Source organism: Miniopterus natalensis, chromosome 1 (assembly GCF_054644295.1).
Source record: "Miniopterus natalensis isolate mMinNat1 chromosome 1, mMinNat1.hap1, whole genome shotgun sequence".
NCBI classification, from domain to species: Eukaryota; Metazoa; Chordata; class Mammalia; order Chiroptera; family Miniopteridae; genus Miniopterus; species Miniopterus natalensis.
Genome location: NC_142081.1, coordinates 40,635,036 through 40,660,764, shown reverse-complemented (window position 1 = coordinate 40,660,764; position 25,729 = coordinate 40,635,036). Strand labels below are relative to the sequence as shown.

At 48.2% G+C, this 25,729-nt stretch overlaps 2 protein-coding genes across 2 annotated transcripts in view; one reads left to right on the top strand and one right to left on the bottom strand.

Moving 5' to 3' along the window:
* Positions 1 to 25,729, bottom strand: part of MEGF11 (multiple EGF like domains 11) — a 330,386-nt gene that overhangs the window by 136,312 nt on the left and 168,345 nt on the right. The window lies entirely within an intron of this gene.
* Positions 24,593 to 25,516, top strand: LOC107533711 (homeobox protein NANOG-like). Its single transcript, XM_087817332.1, is given in 1 exon segment — positions 24,593 to 25,516. A coding segment is annotated over 1 exon segment (924 nt).

Genomic DNA, 25,729 nt, shown 5'->3' with positions numbered 1-25,729 from the left:
TGTGTAAAATGATAATTTGTCTTATCCTGAAGCATTTGCTGAGAGCTCTCCCCAAGGCAATCACTGTAGGCCTCCTGTTCCAAGGAGCAGGGCTCAGGCACCTTTCCCTGACAGACAGGACAGCTACAACAAAGCCATGCCTCCCAACATTTGACTTTCCACAAAATCCTACATCATTTCATGTGCCTCTCACAAAACCCCCACAAATTAGGTGCTTTCATTTTATTATTGTGATTGTTCCCACTTTGCAGTTAAAGAAACTGAGGCCTCAGCAGAAGGAACAGAGAGGGAGGACAGAGAGGAGAGGCTGGGAGGTGAGTCTGGGTCGGGGAGGGGCCAGACCCCAGAGCATCCTGAGCCTTGCTGACTTCCACCCTCCATGCCAGATGAGCCAGTCTCCCTATAGAGGCTGGGATGGGAAGCAAGAAAAAAAAGGAAGCTTTCCTTCTGGCCATGGACCCCTGGGCTTTCGGGAGGTGGCTCTGAGATCTGGCCCATCTCAGAGGGGTCTAAGACCCTCTTTCCCACAGAGGAACCTGGCTTGACTCCATTCAGGAGAACAAGGTGTAGAAGACAAGGGCTGTTCTTTCTTAACCAGCCCTCTCTCAAAGGGCTCTCTGTGCCTCGTCCAGCACAGGGGAGAGTTTGGCCTGCCTCCCTCAGCTTAGCCATGTCCCAGAGTTGTTGAATGAAGGTGCTAAGGGCAGCCATTCAGCCCTCAGAGGCTGGAGTCTCTGAGGCATGGCTCTGTGGCTCTCCTGGCTGACCAGGGACTAGGACTCTGAGGGAAAGAGACAGCAACAAAGAAGGGATCATTGGTTATTTCAGGCCACCTTGGGCCCTCCCTGGCACCTGCCTGCTCAGTCACTCACTTGGACTCCAGGGGGAGGGAGGGCGCTGTGCGCTCTAGTGGAACTTCCTCGGAAACTTGAGCCTGCATTTATAATAGATTTATAAGAACTGTGTGGACATGTTTACTTTTTTTTAGCCCTTCATAAGTGATGCTATTATGGTGGCCATAACTCTTATTTACTCCATCGGCAGGCTGCTGGCAACAGCACAAAAATAGATTTGGAGAATTTATCTTATACATGCATCATGAGGAGGCAACAAAGGCGCCCAGGTAAGATTTATTTGGGCGGGGATGGGGGGCGAGCATCCATCATCCCCACTTTCGCATTAACGCTGCTCCTCAAAGAGGGCCCTTATCCTTCTTAATCAGAGCAAAGTAATTGTTTAAACTTCCTCCCTGCAACAGGCTCATCGCATTGCTTTCCAGGTGGGGCTCCCTGCAACAGGCTCATCTCATTGCTTCCCATGGCGTTTGCTCAGAGAACAGCAGAATCCATGGTCAATTATGACAGTGAGATGATGCACAGCCCGGTGGTTCTCATTATTTCCCCCAAAGGGAAGGTGTGAGCCAAAGTTGGGGCATTCCACAGACGGGTGTTTGGGAAGAGGTCTGTTTTGTGCATTGAAAGAACCCTCAAAAGCACAGAGGTTCCCATCTCTAAAAAAAACCACCCTCGTTCCTGGTCCACATCATTGGCTGTGCTGTCACTACTACTGGAAATGCCTTTTCTCCCTCCTGTCTATCACCAGCCTACCCATTCATCAAAGCCTGGCTGAAATCATGCCTCCTTCTTGACTACTAGCAGAGAGGGGTAGGACAAAGTACCCTGAGCTGATGAGGGGCAAAGTCCTGACTTCACATTAACCAGGCTGCTCCTCACGGGGACTCGGTTTCCTCATCTTTAAAATGGGAGGCTGCACTAGAGGGCTTTAGGACCTTTCCAGCACTGATGTCCCAGTCTTCACTGGCCCTTTCACCTTTGAATTGCTAACCCACTTTAGAGGGTCCTCATTACTGGCTACATACTGGAATCCCTAAGGAAATTAAAAAACAACCCACCAAAGCTCAGCCCCACCCCTGACCAAATAAATCAGGATCTGGGGTCGGGCTGGGCATTGGTGTTTTTTAATACTTGCATGATTCGAATATCCAGTCCCAGTTGGGAGAACCCCACTTGAGATCTGGATAACCCAATTTATAATTATCGTAACAAATGCTAAATGGATGGATAGATACATAGGTAGATAGGTGGATGGGTGGACGGGTGGACAGGTAGGTGGATGGATGGATGGATGGATGGATGGATGGATGGATGGATGGATGGATGGATGGATGGGTGAATGGAGAAATGGGTAGATGGATGGGTGAGTGAGCAGCCTCTTCACTTGACAAACTTCAAATGAGTCCTTAAAAGTCAGCTCCAGGGCCATCTAGATGAAGATTTTCTCTACTGGCCTGGGCAATGGTGAGTGAGCAAACGAACCACGGGCTTCAAGTGTGATCTTTAAAAAATCTCAGTGTAAGAAAATCCAAATAATTAGGGCTTCATTGTACTTTACAAAAGTCTTCATTTAAGGACACAGTCATTGAGGGGTGCTTGTAAATTGAGAACTACCTTAGGAGATTTGATGCAGGCCTCAAACTTGAGGCACAGCCAGGTTTATGGGGGTGGGCAAGCATAAGGGAAGGAGGGAAGGAAGGAAGGAAGGAAGGAAGGAAGGAAGGAAGGAAGGAAGGAAGGAAGGAAGGAAGGAAGGAAGGAAGGAAGGAAGGAAGGAGGGAGGGAGGGAGGGAGGGAGGGAGGGAGGGAGGGAGGGAGGAAAGAAAAGAGGATAAGATATAAAAAGAAAGAAGGGAATAGTCCAGAAAGAGTGTCTACATCTTGAGATTATGTAAGTGGCCGGTGTCTAGAAGCAGGTAATAAAAGCAGGTGATATCACTGGTGGAGACACAGAATCTGGATAAGTGATGGGTGTAGACATAGAATCTGGATGACTACCCCTCTTGTACTGAACCACACAACAAAGAACAAATGCCACCATCTCAGTCTTCGTAAAATACACCCCAAATTCCAACCTGAATGGCCCACTGCCCTGGACGAGATTCGTGCTCAAGCTGTGACAATGTTCCTCTGATGGATTGCGGACTCCTGAGCCTTTAGATTATTTCATGAAACGTGATGAAACTCTGCCCATTGATTCAATAAAACTATCGAGCTTCACAGGCCAAGGATAAAGCTCATATAAAGTTCATATTCTTTAGCTAATGCAGCTTTCAATTATGCTCACCCATTTTAGACTGTAAAAGATGTAATGTTAATCAAACATTTAATTTGCAAGTGTTTTTCTTCGTAAATGTCATGTACAAGGAGATATTCCGATGTGATCCACAACATAATTGCACAAGGTATTTGCCCTGCTGCATGCGAGTAGGGAGCAAAGCAGCAGCCTCTTTGATTCTGACACTCTGTGAATTTCTTTTCTCATTTCAGAATATGGAGCATTTGGAAAACAAACCGGTGCTACTTATAATGTTTTGTAACATTCTAGTCTCAACTCAATTTTCACAGTAAATATCTTGCCCCTGAAGCAAGTTCTATGATTCAAGGGCCAAGTAAATGTAAGGGACCGATTTGTTGTTCAGTTGCTAGTTATTAAATCACCATGGTGGGAGGCCTCGCATGACCGTACTGCTTAGGTTTTAAATACAGAACAGCTTCACTATGATTTAGGAGGCTCTTGGGGGGAAGGGGTTCCACCTCTTTCCTAGAGACTGCTCTTGATTAAAAAGGAGCCCCAAACTCCAGAGGCAGGGGGGTGGATTTTATGGCCACTAGAAGGTATTGCCAGCGCAGGAGTTGTGATTATATGACACAGGGTCAAAGTCTTCTGGAAAGCATGGAGGCCGATGGCTATGATAGGGTCACCCAGGCCCTTAGTACTTGCAATGTGGTCCTAGTCCAGCAGCATTGGTCTCACATATGAGCTTGTTAGAAATGCAGAATTTCAGGCCCCAAATTCTACCCACTTCCCAGCTACTGAATCATTTAACAAGATCCTCAGGGGATTCATGTGCAATTTACAATGTGAGACGCACTGGTCTACTTACTGCCCCATGAACCTCTTAATCATTGGAAGTCTCTGACCATTTCATTTTTCACTCTTCTGGGTCTGAGAAGAGGGAGGAGCTGCGGACCAGGTGGGGTAGGCAATGGGAAGAGGCAGCAGGATCTAACCTTCTGAGTCTCATTTTTCCCATCTGTAAAATGGGAGGTCAAAATACTGGTCCCAATCAGGTTTTCTGTGAGGGTTATAAACAATGTAGATTTAGTGTCCAGTCCTATGTCTGGCACATAGTAAGCGCTCAGTATAAGTTCCCTGCCTACATGAACCCCACATACCCAGCCTGCCCTGATCTTGAGCATTAGGCCTAGAACTCCTGATTCAGGCAAAGAAGCCTTCAACTCCTGGGAGGAAAGAAAGTGAAAGCCAGAGAAATGTAAGGGACTGATGTTATGAGGCTGCAGGTATCAATGACACAGAAAGATAAGTTCCACAAGGAGATATCACTTACCAATAAGGGGAATAGATTAAAGACCCAATCAGGACTTAGGAGACTGGGGCTCCAGACCTGACTCAGCCAGGAATTTACTGGGTGACCTTGGGCCTCAGTTTCCCCACTTGTGCCATAGAGAGGGTGGAATTCATCACCTCCAAGGTCCCTTCTCACTCTATCAATCCCTGATTCTGCTCAGAGATGCAGGGAACAGCTCTTGCCAAGCTGCATGCAGAGTTTGCTCACTGGGAAAATTAATTCAGTCCTCAATGTTGCAGTCTATAAATTACTGGCCAATCTGTTTCAGAAATATTAAGGGAACATTTATAAATTGCATCTTCCATTCAATGCTGCAGAGTAAAGATCTTGGGGCCTTCAGATGTTTATCTTACTTAAACCCCCAGCTAGAATCAATCTCCCTAGCCTTCACAGGCGAGAACATCATTTGGGGGGGGGAGGAGACGACCATGTGTCAGGCCCACTCTCCCCTCCCTTTCCCTCGCTCCCTAATCTTGAGAAGTCACTTCCCCAAATTCAAACTGGACACTTTGAATGCAGCAAGGTGAGGGTGGGAAGGAGGGGAAGGGAGGTTGGTGGTGATAGGAGACTAGAACAGGCACATTTTCCTGATGAGCTCTCACAGAGCAGAGGGTAGCTGTGCTGGCTCGGGACCCTGAGAACAGGCAGGGAAGTTAAGCTGTCTTCTGCAGTAATTGATTTTGACAGCATAACAAGTTAATTCGTCACTGTTTTGCAACTTATTTGAGAATTCATGGGTAAGCAGAGTCCCACAGGACAGCTTGTAATCACTTGTACACTCAAATTAGATCTCCCAGTTAAATACTGTTGATATGAGGTAGAGCTGGGCTCCGACCAGTGACTGCAAATGGGCAGCTTTCACCTTCTCTATTATGTCAAGGACATGCTCTGGCGAGAGGTGATGCAAGCACATGAAGGCCAAGTTATAGGCACCACAATCACAGAGGGATCGTGCTCACTGGAAATACCGTTAGGTGAGAAATGAAAGGCAGACCATGTCCCCCACCTTTTAAATACACCATCTTGTCCTCTCCTCGGTTAGCATGATTATGTTTAGGATCATTGACATAGCATCATGAAAAATGGAATAAAGTAGGGTAAAAAGACTTGTTCTGGGCCCAGCTCCTTGAGTAGAATTAATTCCTGAACTAAACCCCCTTCCAGCCTGGTCTTCCCAATACTTTATTACAATAGTTTATCAGGAACAGTTATTTTAATACCAGGCCATAAAGACGATATCAGGTGGCAGCTTTATTTCCCAGGAGTTAAATATTAATTGCCACACAAAAGGAATATAAAAATGACATGGGGAACAAATATTCCAGCTTCCTGCAAAGTGAAAATTCTTTAATATGAGTGTCTCCACAATAGGGTGCACACTGAGGCTTAATTAAAATGCACAATTATTCCGCAACAGTTTTTCTTCTTGGTGGCTTCAGTGAGATGGGCTCACAGATGGAAGCCCGGGCCACATCCCTGCAAGATGGGCTGACGGTTCACAATAAAGCACCACCTCTGAGCAATATAACAGGGCAACCGCAATAAACAGATAATATCAGAATATAGGCAGTGCAGAGGCAAATGCAACTTTACCTAAGAGCCTTAAAATGTTTTAACTACCATTTCAATCAAGCCTAGAAGTTTGAAATGTGGCACTAAACACACTTCTTCGAGATGCTGTTTTCTTTCCACTCCCAGAACTAATAAATCCAAAAGGCCTACTTAGGCTAAGACAAGCAGGAGCTGAGGAAGCAGTTTTGGGAGCCACTGAAAAGATCCCTCCATGGGGTTGAGGGAAAGCTTTGGGCTGGGCTCTGGGGGCCCCTGTGCCACGAGGCAAAGGCAGGTTTGGGGCATGGTTTGCAAGGCTGGGACACCCCACTTATGAACCTCTCCCAAACTCCTCACCCCTTCCACAGTTCCAGATGCCCAGAGGAAGGGATAAAAGTGCTTCTGGGTGCCCCAGCCATGTGCCCACTCTGCAGAAGGGAGGCTCAAGAGGTCACTGTGTCTTGTCGCTTCCTTCCAGAGTGGCCCTATTCCAATGCAAGTCCCACTCCCTTTCAGGAAAGAGAAGGAGACACGCTGCCTCCTCTGATGCAGTGCTGTTATTCAGCTGGTATACATCAGTCTGTCTGTTCTAGGGACTAAAATTCTGAAATATTTCCATACTTGTTGGTAAAGAGTCATTTCCCTGAGCCCTGAGTCCCTCTCTCACTGCCCCAAGCATCCCAACCTCTTCACTGGGACCCCCCCTCCCCCACCCCGCTAGGACTCCTAACCACTCTGCAATTAAAGGGTTCATTCCAGCCTCAGCTTGGGGTCTGGGAATGGGTAAGTCAATACCCCTTAGCACACACGTATTTCCAACATCTCCCCTAGTTACCTTAGAGCAGCCTGCTCTGGACCTGGCCCCACTTAAAAACATTCATCTAACCTGTAACTCACAAGGAGGACCAGGGGGAGGGTATATATGGGTGGCACAGCCAGGGTGAGCACAGGCCAGTGCTGTATGCCCCGCCCCATGCTCACCATGTGGAAGTCCTCCCCCAGCTCTAACCCACGTCTTTGCTGCTCCCAGGCACCACTTTCTCTGGCTCAATCCTGACAGCCTCATTAGAGCCCCTGACAGGGGTCCCTGACAGCCTTAGCCCAGCCCCTGTCATTCCTGCAGAGGAGGACGACACCCTGCTCAGCAGGTCCTCTTTCTGCTAATTGGGTTTTAATGGTCCTGGGCAGAGGGGGGCAGGGGCTCCTTGGCCTCCACGTTTGGCCCCCATCCAGGCAGCGACGTCAAGAAAAGCAAGAGTGCACTTAATGAGCAACACATGCAGCCCTCATGGCCCACTTGCTCTGGCTCAGCAGAGCCCCTCACTTTCTCTCCCTGCCCAGTCCCAGAGACCCACACAGGGCTGGCTAACCACTTGCTCCAGCCTCTTAATGTCAGAGAAACGTGAGTTGTGCAGGCTCTGGAGTGCAGAGCAGGGAGAGGCAGAGATTTGTCAGGATGAGGAGACCAGTAGGCTTGCCAGCCTTTGAGAAATGCTGGGGACACATCCCAGACCCCCAGGGATTGCCCGGCCTGCATTGTGTGTATGACAGAGCCACTTTTTCTAGAAGCTGGCTCCTAAGCAGGAAGCTAATGTGTTGATTTATTTACCTAATTATAGAAAAACAAATAAGCTGGAAAGTACAGTGAATTGGTGCTCTTGTTCAAAATGCAGCTATACCTCCCTGCCTGGGTGCTCGAGGGATGGGCAGCAGGGAAAGATAGGCAAGGAGCCCAGTGGGAGCCTGGGAAGAGACAGGTGGAGGTACAGGCACTCACTAGGGCCCCTACCCAACTTGACACCCAATGCGCATGCTGCTTGAAACTGTCCCCTGCTCTTGAGTGACCCTGAGCAGTCCAGCTTCCAGCTTTGCTTGTGCAGAACCCTCTACTGATGAGCTTTCTCTTTTCTATAGCACGTGTGGAAACTGATCTCCTCCTTCACCCACTGCAAATGCCACTTCCTCTGTGGACTGTGTCCTCCAGGCAAACAACCCTCTGTCCTCTGGGGCCCAGGAGCTCTCCTGCCCACCAGCTTTGCTCCCTCCGTTATTTGGGCATGCCTGTCCCTCCTCTAGAATGTGAGCTCCCTGAGGAAAGACCAGAGCTGTTCACCTTAGTGTCTTTGGTGCCTAGCACATTGAGTGAGTGGTAAAGATTTGTGGAATTGAATGCGGACCAACACCTAGGCATTGAGAGAGAGGCTGATAACAGGTACACAGAGGCAACAGCCCAGGGGACAGAGAGCCCCTGGGGCATGGATCTTTTGGCAGGAGGCGGCTGGCTTGCATCTGGCTTGGGAAAGCCCACCAGTTGGTGCCCAGGGCCTATGGCACTGGCTCCCAGAAGTCTCCCTGAAGGAACTGGGGGCTGGTCAGGAGACTGAAGGAAGCAAGGAGTCCCCAGTCATGGCCAGAGTAAAAGCTGGGGAGCCCAGGAACGGGGAGCTAGGTACAGAAACTGGAACCTTGAGAGGGACTAAAGGATGTGACTTAAAGCACATTATTGAATTGTGGTGATTAATGGCTGCCTTCCCACCCCCAGCCCTGGAAACCTGGGGGCAGGGCCAAGTGGTTAAGCCCTGACTATGCTCAGAAGACCAGGGAAACCAGAGCTGGCACTCCTGTGTTACGTTATGATACACATAAAGCTCCATTTTGCCAGTGTGCACTAGAAAGACTTCTCTCCCTTACTGGCTTGAAAACGTAAGTTGCCACGTTGTGAGAAGGCCTATGGAGGAAGTACATGGCACGGAACTGTGGGTGGCCTCTAGGAATTGAGAGCAGCTCCCAAATGATTGCCACCAGAACAGGGCCTCAGTTTTATGGCTGCAAAGAGAGGAATTCTGCAACAATGGGAGGGAGCTTGGAAGCAGATCTTCCCCAGCTGAGACCCTGATGAGACTGTAGCCCATTGACATCTTGGTGTCAGCCTTGTGAGACTGAGTAGAGGACCCAGCTAAATCATGCCAGAACTCCTAACCCACAGAAACAGTGAGATAATAAACTTGTGTTGATTTAAGCCACTAAATGTGTGGTAATTTGTTATGCAAATAGAATGCAAAATAAGGTGAGAAAGCAAGCTATGCAAATATTTAGGGGAAGACAATTCCTGGGAGAAGGCACAGCCAGTGGAAAGGCCCCAAAGCAGGAAAGAAATCCCATGGAGGTCAGAATGGCAAGGGAACAATTATAGAAGATGTGAATTTCAAAAATACAATCTATAAAACAACTAGGACAGATATATGTATTCAGAGCAATTAAGATGTCCCCTGAACTATAGGGTGGTAAAAAGGTGTACACTCACTGCCCCCAACTTTCACTTTTATTCAAATGCTAGTAAATTCTATAATTACAAACCAATAGCTTTGTACCTAGATAAATTGATACTTTTATTTGGAAACATTTCAGGACATTTTCAAAGCTTTAGATATCATTTCTAAGTATCTTCTGGAGGTTTTGAGCCAAGAGGGACCTGATCCGACTCCTGTTCTGGAGTCCACGCTAGCTACTGGGTGAAGAACAGGCTGTGAGGTGGTGAGGGTGGCCAGGTGGCGAGGCGGCTGCACTAATCTTGGTAAGCAATGAGAGACTTTGCTGCTGTTCCCTTCCTACCAACCAGCCCTGGCTGGTTTCTGGTGGGCCCCTCGGGTGGCCTGCAAAGGCTGGGAAATGACACAGCCTGGTCCTCCTCCTCTGGCAGCAGCAACTCCAGGCTACAGCTTTAGCCCCAAACCAGGCTGTAAATCTTTAGATTGCATAAGCACCTACTATGCGCAAGGTCTGTGCCAGGACCGCAATTTCTCATTTTAGCTTTTCTGTCTGGGTTAGGAAGACCCTAGGTTCGGCCTGGGAGAGACACTGAGCTTTCCTTGGGAACCTTTCTTGATTAATTTCCCCAAACTTAGAGTATTCCTCAGCCTGCAAGCTCTCTCCACACTTGGGAGTTCTCCATTAAATTCGCATCAGTGAGATTAAAATCCACAGAGAAGAGGGATAAAAGGAGTAAAACAAATATTTTGTAAGAATTCACTACTTGTCAGGCACAGTGCTGGGAGCATTTATTTCCTAATGAAGCATATAATCTGTGTGACTGTCTTCATTTTTCCCCCTGAGGAAATAAGCTCAGAAAAGTCAAGTAACAAGCTCAAGACTGCACAGAAACTCAACCCTGCAGTTGAGATCTGAACCCCATACGTCTGACTCCAAAGTCTATGCTCAGAGCCCACCACCATGCCAGCCGCCAAGCACTTTGATGAAGTACCACTGCAAAAGAATAAAACTATATAAAACAATGCCAACCCCCACTGAATAACACTTTTGTCAAGCAATACTGAGTGCAACCACATTCCAGGGCAATTAATGAATTAGACCATATCTTGAGACTGTATAGGTCTGTAAAATGACATATGCTTTCTTAAGTGCTATCACTCCACTGTCTTATAGACAGTGTGTAGACTCCTCCATCAGCCTGGGTGCTCTGTGAGTCAGAGCCTTGAGCTCCCGCGCCAATCTGGGAGCTTCTGGAGGTACTGGGTCTCCTTCTAAGCCCCCTTCCCCTGGACCACTCATCAGTCCTGCCTACCAGGCCCCATCCACAAACCCCTACTCACTGCGCCCTTGTGTCCATACAGAGCCCGCAGGTTTTAGAAGCTGATGTGGGATGTAGGCAAGAAGAGTAGTAAACACGGCAGGGGTGAGGCAGGAGGGGGCAGGTGTATCTACCGTCAGAGCACACCTCAACACCCCACCATGGTACCCAACATTTTTTGGCAATTACTAGAAATAGAATTTAAAAATGAAACTTTGTGGTATACCAAATAGCTAGGAAATTATGGAACATAAACTATGAGTCTATTTATTCTGTGATGGTGGGGGCAGGGGGATGTTGAGTTTCTCACCATGACTGAAAAGCAAAGCAAAGAGGGAAATGGCCAGTGGCCTTTCCTGGCAGCCAGGAAGCGTTCTCCCTACTTTGGTCACCCTTGGCCCTGCACGGGGCCCACCACGTTGGGGTCCACACTGGGGTCAGGGGATTGGTTAATTCACTTTCAAGTGTTCACCTCAAGAGCCTCAGACTGGCTCCCCTAAGAGGCTGCCTGGAGGCAGGTGGGGGTGGGTGGTGAGCCGCCCTTGAAGTTCATTCCTCAGCAAACATTTCCAGGGCTGGGCCAGAGGACACTGCCAAGTGTGGCTTAATGGCCTCCCACTGCTCTTTGCATTATTGATTGTAATACCTGCTTAGAAGCTTGAAAATGAGATTTTTTTCCCCTTCTATTGATTTTCCTGTCTTTGCCACTTGGCAAAGAGCAAGATTTCCCCTGACTTTTCACTGCTGAGGGTATCTGAGGAGGGTGGGGATCCCTTCGTCTTCTAAGGAACACACAAAGCCTCCACCCAGGTGTCCCGCTGCAGAGGGGCTGGGGCCCAGGGGTCAGGAGCATACCTCAGGGTTGGGGTAAGCAGTTTGCCCTTGCAATTTACAAAGAGACACCCCAAGTTAACAAGATTCAGGGGTGGAAAAAGCCAGTTTGTCCATCTCCCAGCCGGTTCTGAACAGGGATCCGAAAGGACAGTAAAGTTGAAGGGAAGGTACTAGGCAGCTCTGTGGGGTCTGGTCTCTGCCTAAGAACTTCCCAAACCCTAGAAAGAAAGTGCTTAATAGAAGGAGCCTGCAAAGGAGTGCTTCTGGCAGCTCAGGAACAAGATCATGAGAGGTGTACAGAGGATATTTCCCCGAGAACAGAAGCAGGGGAGGAGAAAGGATGCAGGGAGATGCTAGACACCTGGGACCAGAAGAACATGGATCTTAGGGTACCAACACCAACACCAGAACCTGCAGGACCATCTCCCTAGTCACTGACGCTCCCTCCCTCCTCCAGTCCTCCTCACCCATAGAGGTGCTGGGGTTCATCAGGGTAATGTTTCTGTAGTATTGTTGGAGGCTCAGAAGGAATCAACAGGAATTTAAATTTTTTATGTAACTATTTCAACGATAATTTTAAGAAGCCTGAACATCAGCATATTGTGCAAACCCTGGCTGACCACATTGTAACTGAGCGTCAAGCTGCCCTCCACGGTCTGCCGCTCTGTCTGGGGTGGGTCCCTATTATGCTACTCTCCTAGTTTGTCCCAAGTGGAGACCTTTGTCCCCTATGTGTCCCTGTCCAAGACAAGCAAGCAACACTGTCCTCACACCAGGCTCCAATTATAGAAACTGTCCAGACCTCTAGGCCCCCATGAGGCGAAGCCCTGCCATCTCCTTGCCAGGCCCCAGGTGGGGTTGGGATGTCTCCTCTGGATGCCAGCCACAGGGCTGAGCCCTGCCTCTTGAAGGCATTGCCCTGGGGCAGCCCACCTTGCTCTGAGATGAAGCTCGGAGTTATCCCACTTCCCAGGAAAAGTCAAACCCCACAAACACAAGCCAGTGGGCCACCATTTCCCTGATGGGGGGCTGAGGTCAGATGATGCTCTGTGGCCCCAGCAATCAGGAGGCAGTGGAGATCCCTAGGAAGGAGAGGTGCCATCTGCCTGTCACCCTGCAATTGACTCCAGGTCTCATCTGTATATGAGGTGTGACCTTGGTTCCTCTCTGGGCTTGTTTTTCTCATCCATAAAATGGTGAGTGTATCCATCCCTAAGTCATAGATTTGATGTGAGGATTCAATGTGTTAATACAGATAAAGTGCTTAGAACAGTGTCTGGCACATAGGAAGTACATGATGAATGGAAGCTATTATTTATACAGTGAGGAAGGTGAACCAGGTAGATCTATGAAGCTACACCCATGTCTAGTGTTTGATTAAATCTCAGAGAGACAGCCCTGTATATTGCTGCCACAGCTACTATTACTCCTATGGCCACCACCAGCAACAATGATGTTTAGCTCTGTAAATACATCATGTCCACTGTCACATGTCACCACATGGGAGCCTCAGAACAGCCCTATGAGACAAACATTAATATCTCCATTTTACAGATGGAGAAACTGAGGCCCAGAGCAATAACTGGGCTTGCTGGAGGCTTTGTAGCTGCCAGAATCCAGCTCTCCTGGGGCAACCCCACACTCTTTCCTGTCACCTCCACAGCATCCTGCCAGTGACCAGTGGAAGCATTTGCCTCTTTCCAACAAGGCCAGTCACACCTGAGCCCGAGGGGCCCCTTTCCACTTGCTGAGGCTCCTGCTGCCACCATAGAGGGCTGCCATGTCAAACAGCCTTTTATGGCTCCCATCACTGCATAACAAATGTCTCTCCAGCAGCAGTGGCTGGAAGCAGATTAATGTCTCTGTGGCCTTAACACTTCTTCAGCCCCCTTTGCCTGTCAGGTCATTACCGGCTGGTTTATACTCATGAGGCCCTTTTCCAGTTCGCTAAACGGTTTGCATGAAAAAGAGACTGTAGGGCTCAAGCATTCCAGGCTGCCCGTCTTCCAGGCCTGTGCTGGCGGGGACCTGTCCTCCTTTCCATTGTTCTGGGGCAGTGCAGGGTATGTATGGTTAGAAGCATGGACTCGAGAGCAAAAATGCCCGTGCCACCTAGACTAGCTGTGTGGCCTCAGGCAAGCTGCTTCACTTCATTGAGCATCAGTTTCTTCATCTGTAAAATGGGAGCAGGTGTTTTTGAGGATCAAGAGTGACAGTTTTTGTAAAGAACTCAGTATATAGTTTGCACTTGGCCAGTATAAACTCTTATCTTTATTCTTATCACCTGTGGACCCCGAGAGGCCAGGGACTCTGTCCTGCTCACTGCCTGCACATAACAGGCACCTGATAAACACATCTTTGAACAAATGCAGAGTGGAATTTTAGACGTGGATGGCCACTTGTAGAGTTTTAGATTGTAGGGTTTCTCTACAGTGGCACTATCAACATTTGTGGTGTGATCATTTTTTTGTTGTGGGGCTGTCTGCATGTTGTAGGATGCTTAGTAGCATCCCTGGCTTCTACCCACTAGGTACCAGTAGCATTCCTCCCAACTGTGACAACCAAAAATGTATCCAGATATTGTGAAATGTCCCCTGAAGGGCAACCCATCCCTCCCCAGTAAGAACCACTGATCTAGTGAAATCTAATGCCCTTATTTGAAAAATGAGGAAATTGAGGCCCAGAGAGGGAAAATACTTCTAGAAGTCACACAGAGAACACTAGTGGCAGGGCTGGGATTCAAACCCAGTGTCTTAATTCTAAATCCAGTGCACCTTCCACATCTTGTCTTCAATGGCTCATTGTCAGAGGCCCTTGTCTTCAATGGCTCATTGTCAGAGCCCCTCCCACGAGGCCATGGTCATGGGCTCCAAACTGGAGGCACCAGCTGTTGTGTGTCTTGTTGTTTCAGTCATCCTATAATGGGGGTGGTAGTCATGAGGGGGACTGGGTAGCCAGTTATACAAGCTCCCCTGCCCTGGTGACAATGCAGGGGCACAATCATCTCTGTGGTCAGCCTGTCCTTACTACAGTGTCTCTCACTTATGAGTTCACTCATCAAGCAAGGGTACCTACTATGAGGGACCGCCAGGGACTCAGTTGGCTGAGAGTCACCAGGGAGAGGCAGGTGCTTGGCTACTGAGCGCTCTGGGGTCAGACAGCCTAGATCAAGTCCTATTTTCCCATGGCCCCTTCCCTGTCTCAATATCAGCTTCTGCATCTATAATTTGGGAATAATAATGACACTAACTTAAAAATCAAAAGTGTACAAGTGTCCCTCATCAATCAAGTCTAGTTGAATTCAGAAAAGAAGCTGTCTAGTGAGTGATTAATCCCAAACTTTCTGTGTCTGCATTTAGATAGCAAGGCTTGGGAAAGGCAGGGTCCTGTCGCTGCCAATGATTAGGGGTTCGCCATGAGGAATACATGAGCAAACCAGCATTTACTGAACACATTGCCTAGGCATGTCTAAGCACTTTACATGTAATACTTTATTCAACCAACACAACAGCCCCCCAAAGTAGCTACCATTTTACAAGAAGAAATCGGGGCACATAGAGACCATATAACTTGCCCAAGTTCCCACAGCTGGGACGATGGTGAAGCCAGTGTGTTCCACAGCCTGGGCTCTTAGCCTCCACAGGGTAAGCACTGGGCCCAGCCCTGCTATTGCTACCATTATTATTATAATAACATTATCCCAGGTGATGAAAAGGTTTGGTGATCCGTCTAAGGCACTTAATATTTCATGGGGTTAACACACGGGGGCAAAAATTCTGATATTCTAACAGAGAAATCAGCACAGACCTTCTGCAATGGGCCAAACAGAAAATATTTTTTGCTTTGCGGGCAAAACAGTCCCTGTCATAACTACTCAGCTCTGCCAATGTGGTGAGAAGGTAATCATAGACATCTAGAAATAATGAACACAGCTGTGTTCCAATAAAACTTTATTTACAAAAGTGGTCTGTGGAACAGACATGGCCCAGGGGCCATTATTTCCTGACTCCTGTTTTAAGAGAATTGCTATAATTAGGAAGAGTGCCTAGGTCCCTGTCTCTTTTTTCCAAACCAGGGGAAATGACCACAGTGGTCTGGGGAGGACATTCAGGAAAAACTAGAATAAAGGTCACTTATCTGGGCTCATTGGAGGGAAAACCCACAAGGCTGCCCCCTTAGGTGGTGAAGGCTTGAGAAGTGCAGCTTTGGCAAACGTTCTTGGAACCTGGGAGTTGTGGGAATTGTGTCTGGCTTGGCTGTCCCTTCATCAGAGCTTGCAGCGAGCAGTTGGAGAACTGGGCTCCGGAAACCTGAAAGGCACTCCTGCCCTGATGTTACCTGCTGCACTGTGACTCTTTGTGACCAAACCTCAACTGCCCAAACCTGCCCTGCCTGGGACATGATGTCTGATGCAACAATGACATCCACTTTAACAGGAAAGGAAGAACAATCAGCATTATGGGATTACCACTGAGCAAAAGTGGTGTTTGACAATCTTTGGTTCAGAAGTTTGTAACCTGGTGTTTGACCAGAGGCTGGCTCTAGTGTGGGGGTGTCTTTTAGCTAACTAGGTAATTCAGGCTAAGGCAAATATTATCTTACGTGCACACAGTCTTCCAAATCAGTCTGCTTCTCCCTCACAATTCCGACTCTTAGTGCCCTCGCCTGTAGAATGAGACTGATTGGCAAAGCTGTCGGGAGGAGCAGATGAGACCAATGTCTGCAAGCCCGGCCCAGAACCCACCACATAGTAGGTGCTTAATAATGTTTCATCCCTGTCCCTAGATTTTTGTGCAGTCAAGCAGCTGTAGAAACCAACGGTTATAGGAAGATTTTAAAAACAAACATAGAATTGAGAGGAAACTGCATTAGTTTGATTCGTCCCACCCCACTCCCCCATCCCAAGAACTAGGAAAAGACGCTGTCATTCATTCCAGCTGTGGCATCTCGCATCTCGGTGTAACTTAGGGGCCACGGTGTCTCACATTGCTTGTTTTATTCTGTGCCAAGTACTACATGGGCATCAAGTGGGGGTGATAAAAACCCCACCAAAGGTCTACCTTATGGAACTGCCCCCTCCCTGTCACCCTCTCCGCCCATCCTGTACACAGGCACAAGACAGCACCGCAACACTGTCATACTGATTGACTCGCCTGTCTCCCTTTACTAGGCTCTACGTTCCTTCAGGACAGGGGCTGCATTACTGCCTGTCTCCCAGTGCCAGCCTGGACCTGCCCTCCAGGAGTTCCTGCAGTGAGATTCAGTGCCGGCCTTTGAAGACATCAGCCAATCCGCTTCCAAGCTACATGGAAAGTCACTGCATTTCTTGGTTGTCCTCTGATCCCTCTGGCTGTTATAAATGACCAGAGACGTTGAGTGCTGAGATCAAATGCAGAGAAGTTTGTCTGCTTATCTTTATTTGCTAAACAAATTGTATTGATTTATGAAAGAGCGTTCTTGTTTCAACAGCAGACTTGCCTGTGTGGTTTGTGCTCCCTCCCAGAGAAACCCGGAGCTGTATGGGAGACCTGTCATTTCCTGTGATCTGGACATCCAGGGCTCCTAGTTCCTAGTCAGGGCTGGAGCAGAGAGACATGCAATGCAGAAATGAGGGGACACCCCAGTAATTTTCTTTGGCAGCAGCAACAGCGAGAAAAAATCAATCCACGTCACTCATCCTGCCCCCAATTATTAAAAGAAAGCTGATTCCAACTCCAAGTTCCTCCCTGCCTGGGCTCACTTGGTAATAGGACACACGCGCCCACTCAGGACCTACACCTGAGGGAATAAATGAGCACTATCCGGGACCCAGCACTATTTGCGGAGCCCATGTCCTACCACATGACCCCTGTAGGTGCTCTGCCCTCCAGGAGCCCCTCCCTGCTCATCCCAGCTGGAAGGGACATGTGTCTTCTTTGAGCTTTCAGCACAATGCTGTGGTCCCATCCAAAGCACTCTGCCCTATAGCTCCTGGGATAGTTGGGTGATCATAGCTACTAGACTGAAGGCACTGTTTGGGCATGAACTTGCCTAATCATTTATAAATAAATCCTCAACAGAGCCTGGCTTAGCAACTGTCCTCTATGCATAAAACAAATTCTGTCTGCTGAGTTAAAAATAGACCAAGTACTGCCCAGCCAGCGTGGCTCAGCAGTTGAGCATTGACCTATAATCCAGGAGATCGAGGTTCGATTCCTGGTCAGGGCACAGGCCTGGGTTGCAGGCTCGATCCCCAGCAGGGGGCGCGCAGGAAGCAGCTAATCAATGAGTCTTTCATCATTGATGTTTCTCTCTCTCTCCCTCTCCTTTTCCCTTCCTCTCTCTGAAATCAATAAAGATATATTTTTAAAAAACTAACCAAGTACTAACAAGGTTTACCAACACACCAGCCCTCTGGTCTCTGCTTTTTCTTATCATTTAGGTCTTGGTTCATATGTCCCTGACCACCCTGCCTCACTCAATGCTCTGTTTAGTTGTCTTCATACCAACATCTGAAATAACCGTGTTTATTTCTGTGCTTGTTAACTGTCTCCCTCACTAGAAGGTAAGCTCCATGAAGGTCACCCAGAGTGCTTACTGTCGTCTCCCCAGCACCTGGAGCAGGCACACATAGTAGGCATCCCACACAAATGGATTAACTAAGTGAAATCCACTAAGTGAAATCACAGATGAGTGGATGAATAAAGGACAAATGCAGTCAGTGCTGTGAGTCCGCTTTCCCTGAGCCTTCTTCTGCTGGCTTTTAGGAAACCGTAGGAAGGGGCTCACCTCTGAGCTTCTCCCTGGCAGTCTTTTCAAGTCACACAGAGTTAGACAACTATGTCCTTGGCCCCCCAAGGCAAGCTGCAGGCCCGGGAAGGTCACCCAGCTCACCCCAGCAGTAGGACTAGAACCTCGTCTTCCTGACTTGCTGTCTCCCCGCTGTCTCCACCTCCTCTGCCTCTCTCTTGCCCTATCAGCCCTTTGATTTAAGGTGGTAACTTTTCCAGGGGAATGGCTGAACCTTAATAAGAAATTGGTTAGGGCTGATGGATGACACAAAGTTGGCACCAGCCTCAAGGTCAGAGGGAGTTATTTTAAACTATTCGGATTTACCAGAAGGGGAACAAGTCAGGAGAATTTAGGGGCTTGCCTCCTGGCAAGACATGTGGCCATGCCCCTGAGCAATCTAAGACAGACATCTCCTGTGCAGTCCACCCACCCCTGCCCTGCCACCCTGAGATGCATAGTGAGGACTCTGGTGTGAGGAATTTACTGGGAGCTGGTCAAATAAATTTGAAGTTTGGGATTTGAGCAAAACTTTGGCCCCTCTTCCCTGTTGGGACCCTCATCCAAGGAGGGGTGGTGGAGTAGGCTGTCCCCAAGAAGCTGTGCCTTTCTGCAGCAAGCAGGCTGTCTCCAATGTCCTGCAGCCTCCGGGGACCCAGCTCTCCTAAGCCCTGGTGATGCATAAGAGACACCTCCCCACTCCATTTCTCTGTTCCTGCTGGGCACTCCCGTTGAGGGTGCATTTCCCCATCTTAGCTGCAGTGCTCCAGTCCAGAGGCCTGAGCTGCGCTATCACTTCTTTCCCATGTAGACCTGGAGCTTTCTGGAGCTTAAGGTTCCTCTCCTTTCCAGAGTCTCTAACTCATCAATCCCTGTCCACACTTCAAGGCCCATTTCAGTCCTCACCTCCTCCAGGGAGACTTCCTTGACTCCCCAGGAGACACAGGCTCTGCACTTTGGGCCCCTTCTTATCGCATGAGCATGAGTATCTGCAAAGATGGGTGTGCAGCCTGTGCTGTTCTGCGGTCCAAATGCTCATTTGTGATATCCTTCCCACCCTCCTGGCTCTCCCACACCTCACACCTGCACCATCAGACCCACAGTGGGTGTCCAATAAACATTTGATGAAGCCAACTGAATGGCATGAACACCTCTCCACTCCTTTTCTGTTCAGCATAAACAAACATTCTTTTTTTCTTCAAGTGAGCTTAGGTTCTTGACAGGTAGAGAAAGAGGTGACAAAGGCCTTTTTTTTTTTTTTTTTTTTTTTTGCATATGAAATATTTCAAGCATATTGCAAAGTTTAGAGAAAATTAAAACATAGCATATTCATCAAACAAATCTTAATATTCTCCAACTTTTGGCACAGATGTTTTTGTTTGAGAATAAAGCATCATACTGCTGAAATCCCTTGTGTATCCCTCCCTAGCCTCCCTCCTCCCTTCTGGGGTTACCTAAACCCTAAATTTAGTTTATCATTTCCATGTCTGTTTTTATACTTTTACTACATCCAAATGTACCCATAAAAACACATCCAATATTTTAGATGCTTTTAAACTTTATATACATGATATCGTATGGTATGTATGTAGCCTTCTGAAACTTGCTTTTTTCACTCAATAGTCTATCTTTGAGATTCATCCAAGCAGACAGGTATGATGCTAGTTCATTCCTTTAAACTGCTACAGAGATTACATTGTATGAATATATTACCATTTATCCATTGCCCTCTTGGGGGACCTCTAGGCTACTTGCAGTTTTTCACCATTACAAACAATGACACATTGTTTGCTCATGCCCAGGTCTTGGGAGCAGAGTTTTTCAAACTTTAAGTTGTAACCCAGAAGAGAATCATGAAATCAATATAAAGGGTCATACCATCATTTTAAAGAAATTCAATAGAAGAGATTTTAAAATACCAGTATATGAATATGTATGTGCTAGAACACAATAAAATACATTTCTTAATCTCAGCTGTGGTAGAAAAAAAAAAGTTTGAGAAAGATGGTATTAAGGGGCTGGTATTATCTTCAGCTTTATTTAAAATTACCAAATTGCTCCCTAAAATGATACTACCAATTCACACTCTCCCCAGCAGCATATGATAGTGCCCATTTGCTTGCATCCTTACTAACACTTGGTGTTATCTGAAATTAGTTTTTTCCAACTTGATGGGTGTGATATAGCAGCATCTCTTAGTTTTAATTTGTATTTCCTTGATTACCAGTGAGGTGAGCATCTTTTCAGATGCTTACTGCCCCAAGATACCCTTTTTCTGTGAAGTGCATGTTTATATTCTTTGCCAGCTTTTGAATTGGGTTGACTTTATTGATTTGTAAAATTTTAAATATATATATTGTGGATATTAATCCTTTGAGAATTATATGTGTTGCAAATATCTCTTCCCAGTCTGTGGCTCCCCCTTTCACTTTGTTTTGCTAGCTCTGACATCCTGAATCACGATGAGGCGAAAGGGAACCCATGTCAGAGAGGCTGCCTCTGGGTCAGGAGGTAGGTCTTCCTGTAACTCCAGAGCCCTGAATATAGCGGGCCCCTAGTAAATGTTTGGTGACCTAGTAATATAACTCACTAGATAACTCTATCAGATTTGTCCAGCACACAGCACGGGTTCTATGGAGACTTAATAAATTGAGTCATGGTTTTGCTGCACTATAAGAAAAGTGTCAATGTCCAAGCAGAGAAATCAGGAGGAAGAGATCTTCATTGTTAAAGGAGCCTTGGCTTTATGGAAGGGTCTCTTGCCGGGTGCCTATAAAGTATGAGTTGATTTAACTCAGAATTCAACTTATGCCCAGTGTTCCAGGGAACAAACCTGGGTCCCTAACAGGTGGCCAAGCCTCCTGACATCCCCGTGAGCTGACAGTGGCAACAGTGACTCTTTATACTTTACAGATAGGCCAAGAAAAAGTAATGTCTTGTCCAGGTTACACTGAAGGCAGGCGCTAGGGCAGAACTGGATCCCACATCCCCTGATCTCCACCTGATAAAAAGCTGGAACCCAGAGCAATGGATGTTTTAAAGGCAGTAGATCCCTAAACTCACAAATGTAGGCGAACAAGCTGAATCATGTTAGGAAGGAAACTATTACTAGCTCAAGGCCAGGGACAAGTCCAAATATTTACATGTGTATCCCTGGAATACATGGAAAAAGAAAAGGGACAAAAATGATGTCTGGCAGGACCTCTGAAGAGCACCAGGAATGACCGCTCACATGACTCAAAGGTCCGCTTGCCTGGGCTTGGAGCTCCCTGGGGGCAGGAGCAGAGCCTTACCCATCTCCACCTGCTCAGAACCTAGCACACTGACACATGGAGGGGGCTCAAGAAATGTCAACTGAATGACTGGATGGAAAGACAGATAGATAAATGGATGAACAAGTGGATGTGTGCACAGATGGAGAGATGATGGAGGGATAGATAGATGAATGGACAGATGGATAAATTGATACATGATTAGACAGATGGATGCATGGATGGATGGATGGACAAAGAGATGGATGTTTCACATCTGGAAGAAGCCCTAGGGAAGGATTGGTCTCAACAGAACCTCTCACGTAGGCAGCCAAATCCGGGAATCCTGTCTTGTTGCTACAGCTGTTCATAAAAAATACCAAGTGGCATAACTGCAAGAAATAATTGCTTCTAATTGAACTGAATTATTCTGGCCATATAGTAGACATATTTTTATAACTTTATTAATTATTCAATTTGAAGCCTATTACCCAGCCTGCCAGAATGGGCTTTCCTCATTAGAGGGTGACAGATTCCCAGTTCTGGGCTGCCTCTGCTGCTGTAGCATGTTGGGCAGGGGCTGCCTGCCTTGAGGCCCTACTAGTGTCTGAGAACTGAAGATGGAGGGCACGGCTGCCAGAGAGGCAGGCTGGGACTCAGAGATCCTCATAATGTGATCCTTGAAAGCATGTGCCTGGGCAACATTGATAGATAAGAAGCTTTGGAAGATCGAGGGGCATGGCTTTAAATTCTCCCAAGCATCCAGCCCAGAGCCCCCACACTCTTCCTTAGTCCCAGCACCACCACTTGAGCATCATCTGAAGGAATAAAAACATGATAAAGGGAAAACAAATCCAGTGGGTCCCACTTAGCATTGTGTTCAGTGCCCACTATGTGCCTGTACAAGCTGGGGAAAGGGGGACAGAAACAAGTAAGACCTGAGTCCTGCCACAGAGGTGGTCTCAGGGGCTGGGGGCCGAGAAGGCAGCAAACACGCAATCTAACGATAATCATCCAGGGTGGTGTGGACCACGCTGGCCACGCGTATACTGTCAAGGTCTGTGGGAGTCAGGAAGCAGCACAGAAGATGTGGCATCGGAGCTGGGCTTTGAAGGCAAAGGAGCAATGGGCCAGTGGATAAAGGAGGGTTGGGAGAGGGAAAGAGGAGTGGGGATGAGATGATGGGAGATGAGGCTGAAAACTAGGTAGACATCAGACCCACAGGGGTCTCGAAGGCCTGGTCAGGGAGCTGGGGCACTTCCTAAAGGGGAGCAGGGAAGTGACATGATCTAGTTTCCATTTTAGCCATCTTCCTACCTCCCGCGTATGGGAGGGGCTGGAGAGGGAAGGCAGAGAGCCCTGCAAAGAAGCATTAACCAGAGGTGCAGTGTGGTTTCCAGAGACAGACCACCTGGGTTCAAATCCTGATTCTGTCTCTTCCTAGCTGTGTGCCCTTGGGCCAGATACTTAACCTTCCTGGGCCTCAGTTTTCTCATCTGAAAGATGGGGGAAATAATACGAACAATAATGAATAATGGGTGGGATAGCATGTATAGTAAGTGCTGGATATGAGTTAGGAGAGAAGTCTAAGCTGACTCAGACTAAGCATAGCCCAGACTTCCCACCTTTCAGCCTCAAATGTTACCTCCTCCACAGGCCCGCATTCTGGTAGAAATATGCCTCAGTGGAAAGAGCACACACTCTGGAGCAGCTGAGTGAATGACTCACCCTCCTCAGCCTCCTGGACCTCAGCCTCCTCAGCTGTAAAGTGGGTGGTAATCCCCACATCTTGGGCAGAAGGGCAGCAGGAAAATGAAATGAGATCTTCATGTGGTGCCCAGCACAGGAAGTCTGGGCTGGCTGGGACTGACTGAAAGTCCTTTAAGATGGGGCCTGGCCTGGAGAGGATGCACCTCCTCCCTCCCCTTCCCTGCAGGATTCTAGCCTGTCCTCCAGGCTGGTGGGGGGCAGGTGGGCGCAGTTCCTGATTCCCTTCTCGGAAGAGCTGTTTCCCCATGGAGACCCAGCCCACATGCCCACCCTGGAAGTGGAGGCCGTGTGGGTATGTGTGTGTGTGGGTGGGGTGGTTGGGGCACAGTGTCCTTTTCATGCCCAAGTGGAGCCGGGAAGGCGTGTCAGCACCAGCTGCCAGCCCCACACGATGATGCCAACTTGGCTCCTGCCCTCTGTTCTGCTTTTGTTATATTCTAGGCAGGTTCTCTCACCCTCCTTCCTCTTTCCAGTTCTTGGGACTCCCTGTGTGTCATTTATTTATTAATTTTGCCCTCAGGGAGCAGATGACCAGAGCTGAGTTGGGCAGAATGTCCTTCCTCCTCTCATCTACAACAGCCCCCTTGAACATACAGCTCATGCAGACTCCAGGCTACCCAATTTCCCGCTTTCTTAGGTAAAAAAAAGATTTTCAGGATAGGCTACACATGCCAGGGCCTTACCTGACCCTGCTCAGATGGGACTGGTTCCAATATCTCTCCTGGTCTGAGGGGCAGAGGGGCAGAGGGGCAGAGGGGCAGAGGAGGGAGGAGTGAAACCTGGGGAGGCTGACCCACGCCCCTTCTCCCCATGGCCTTCATTGGTTCCTTGGACCTGAGAAGGGGGCTCACAGAAGGTCTCCCCTCCTTTCCCGGTGGGCATCATCACAGGAGTATAACTCAGCCTAGGGGTAGAGATGGGGTGGGGGACCAGCGGCCTTCAGTCCTGGGTTCTGGGGTCTCCACCGGCTGCCCCAGCTAAGGCTCATCCTCACCCACATGATGGTCTGGGCCCCTGTGAGGGCAGGACACCCCATGTCTGCTCCCTCTCATTTCCCATTTCTCCAAGGAGGCACCTCTGGGAGGACATAAACCTCTTTACGGCTTCCAGGGCATAGCCAAGGCTGGGGTGTCCCAAAAAGAGGGAGGCAGGGGCTGGGACAGGTGATGGCCAAGGCTGGAAAGATAGAAAGAGAGGTTTTCTCAAAATTGGCTGGTTGGCTCCTGTTACTGCAAAGCTGACTCTTTTCCTCCCATCTTTTTGATACTTTTACATCTAAAGATCTTTGTATTATCTCTAAACTCTTCTGTCTAGATACTTAAGCCTGGGCCTTTCTTACAATCTAGCTCTTTGGTGCTTTCCTCCCTCCTTCAACTCAGCAAGATGAGTGTTGATTCGGCTTGTCCCCAAAGTCTGCCCTGTTCTGAATTATCCAATTCTGGGGAGCCTTCACCAGCGCCCAAGATTTATGAGCCTGAAGAAAGCTACGCATCCTTGCAAATGTCATCTGCTGAGACACTCCACACAGAGACTGTCTCTCCTCTTCCTTCCTCCATGGATCTGCTTATTCAGAACAGCCCTGACTCTTCCACTAGTCCCAGGGTAATACTACCCGCTTCTGGGGAGAACAGCACAGGGAAGGGGGAGAAGGCCCAGGCCAAGAAGCAGAAGATCAGAACCGTGTTCTCACAGACCCAGCTCTGTGTACTCAACGAGAGATTTCAGAGACAGAAATACCTCAGCCTCCAGCAGATGCAAGAACTTTCCACCATCCTGAACCTTAGCTACAAACAGATTAAGACCTGGTTCCAGAACCAGAGAATGAAATGTAAGAGGTGGCAGAAATACAACTGGCCAAAGAATAGCAACCATATGCCCCAGATGAGCTCAGCAACTACAGAGTACCTGGGCCTCTCTTCCTGTCACCAGGGATGCCTGGTGAACGCTTCTGGAAACCTTTCAGTGTGGAACAACCAGACCTGCGGTAACCTACCTTGGAGCAACCATTCCTGGAACAGCCCATCTTGGAACTACCATTCCTGGAATAGTCAGACCTGCTGCCCCCAAGCCTGGAATAACCAGGCCTGGAACAACCAGTTCTATAGTTAGAGAGAGGAATCCCTGCAGCCCCAGATCCAGTTTCAGCAAAACCCTGTCAGCAAACTGGAGGCCACCTTGGAAACTGCTGGGGAAACCTATGATGCAATACTGCAAACTGCTAAGTATTGTAATACCCAGCAAACCGTGGATTTATTCCCGGACTACTCCATGAACATGCAGCCTGACTCCACAAACATACAGCCATGAACACACGCTGTGACGATGGGTATATCATTCAGTCTCCGTTTGGGCAGTGGCTGTGTTACCTCTCCTAGGAGTTTTCTCTGTATCTCTGCCTTGATATGCTGCTTCTCATAGTGCCCACTGCCAATTTGGAGGGAGGGGACTGGGGCATGGCTGGAGTCTAACCGAAGAGGTTTCTGTAGCCTTGCTGCTTAGACAAAGGATAAAAGATGTCTC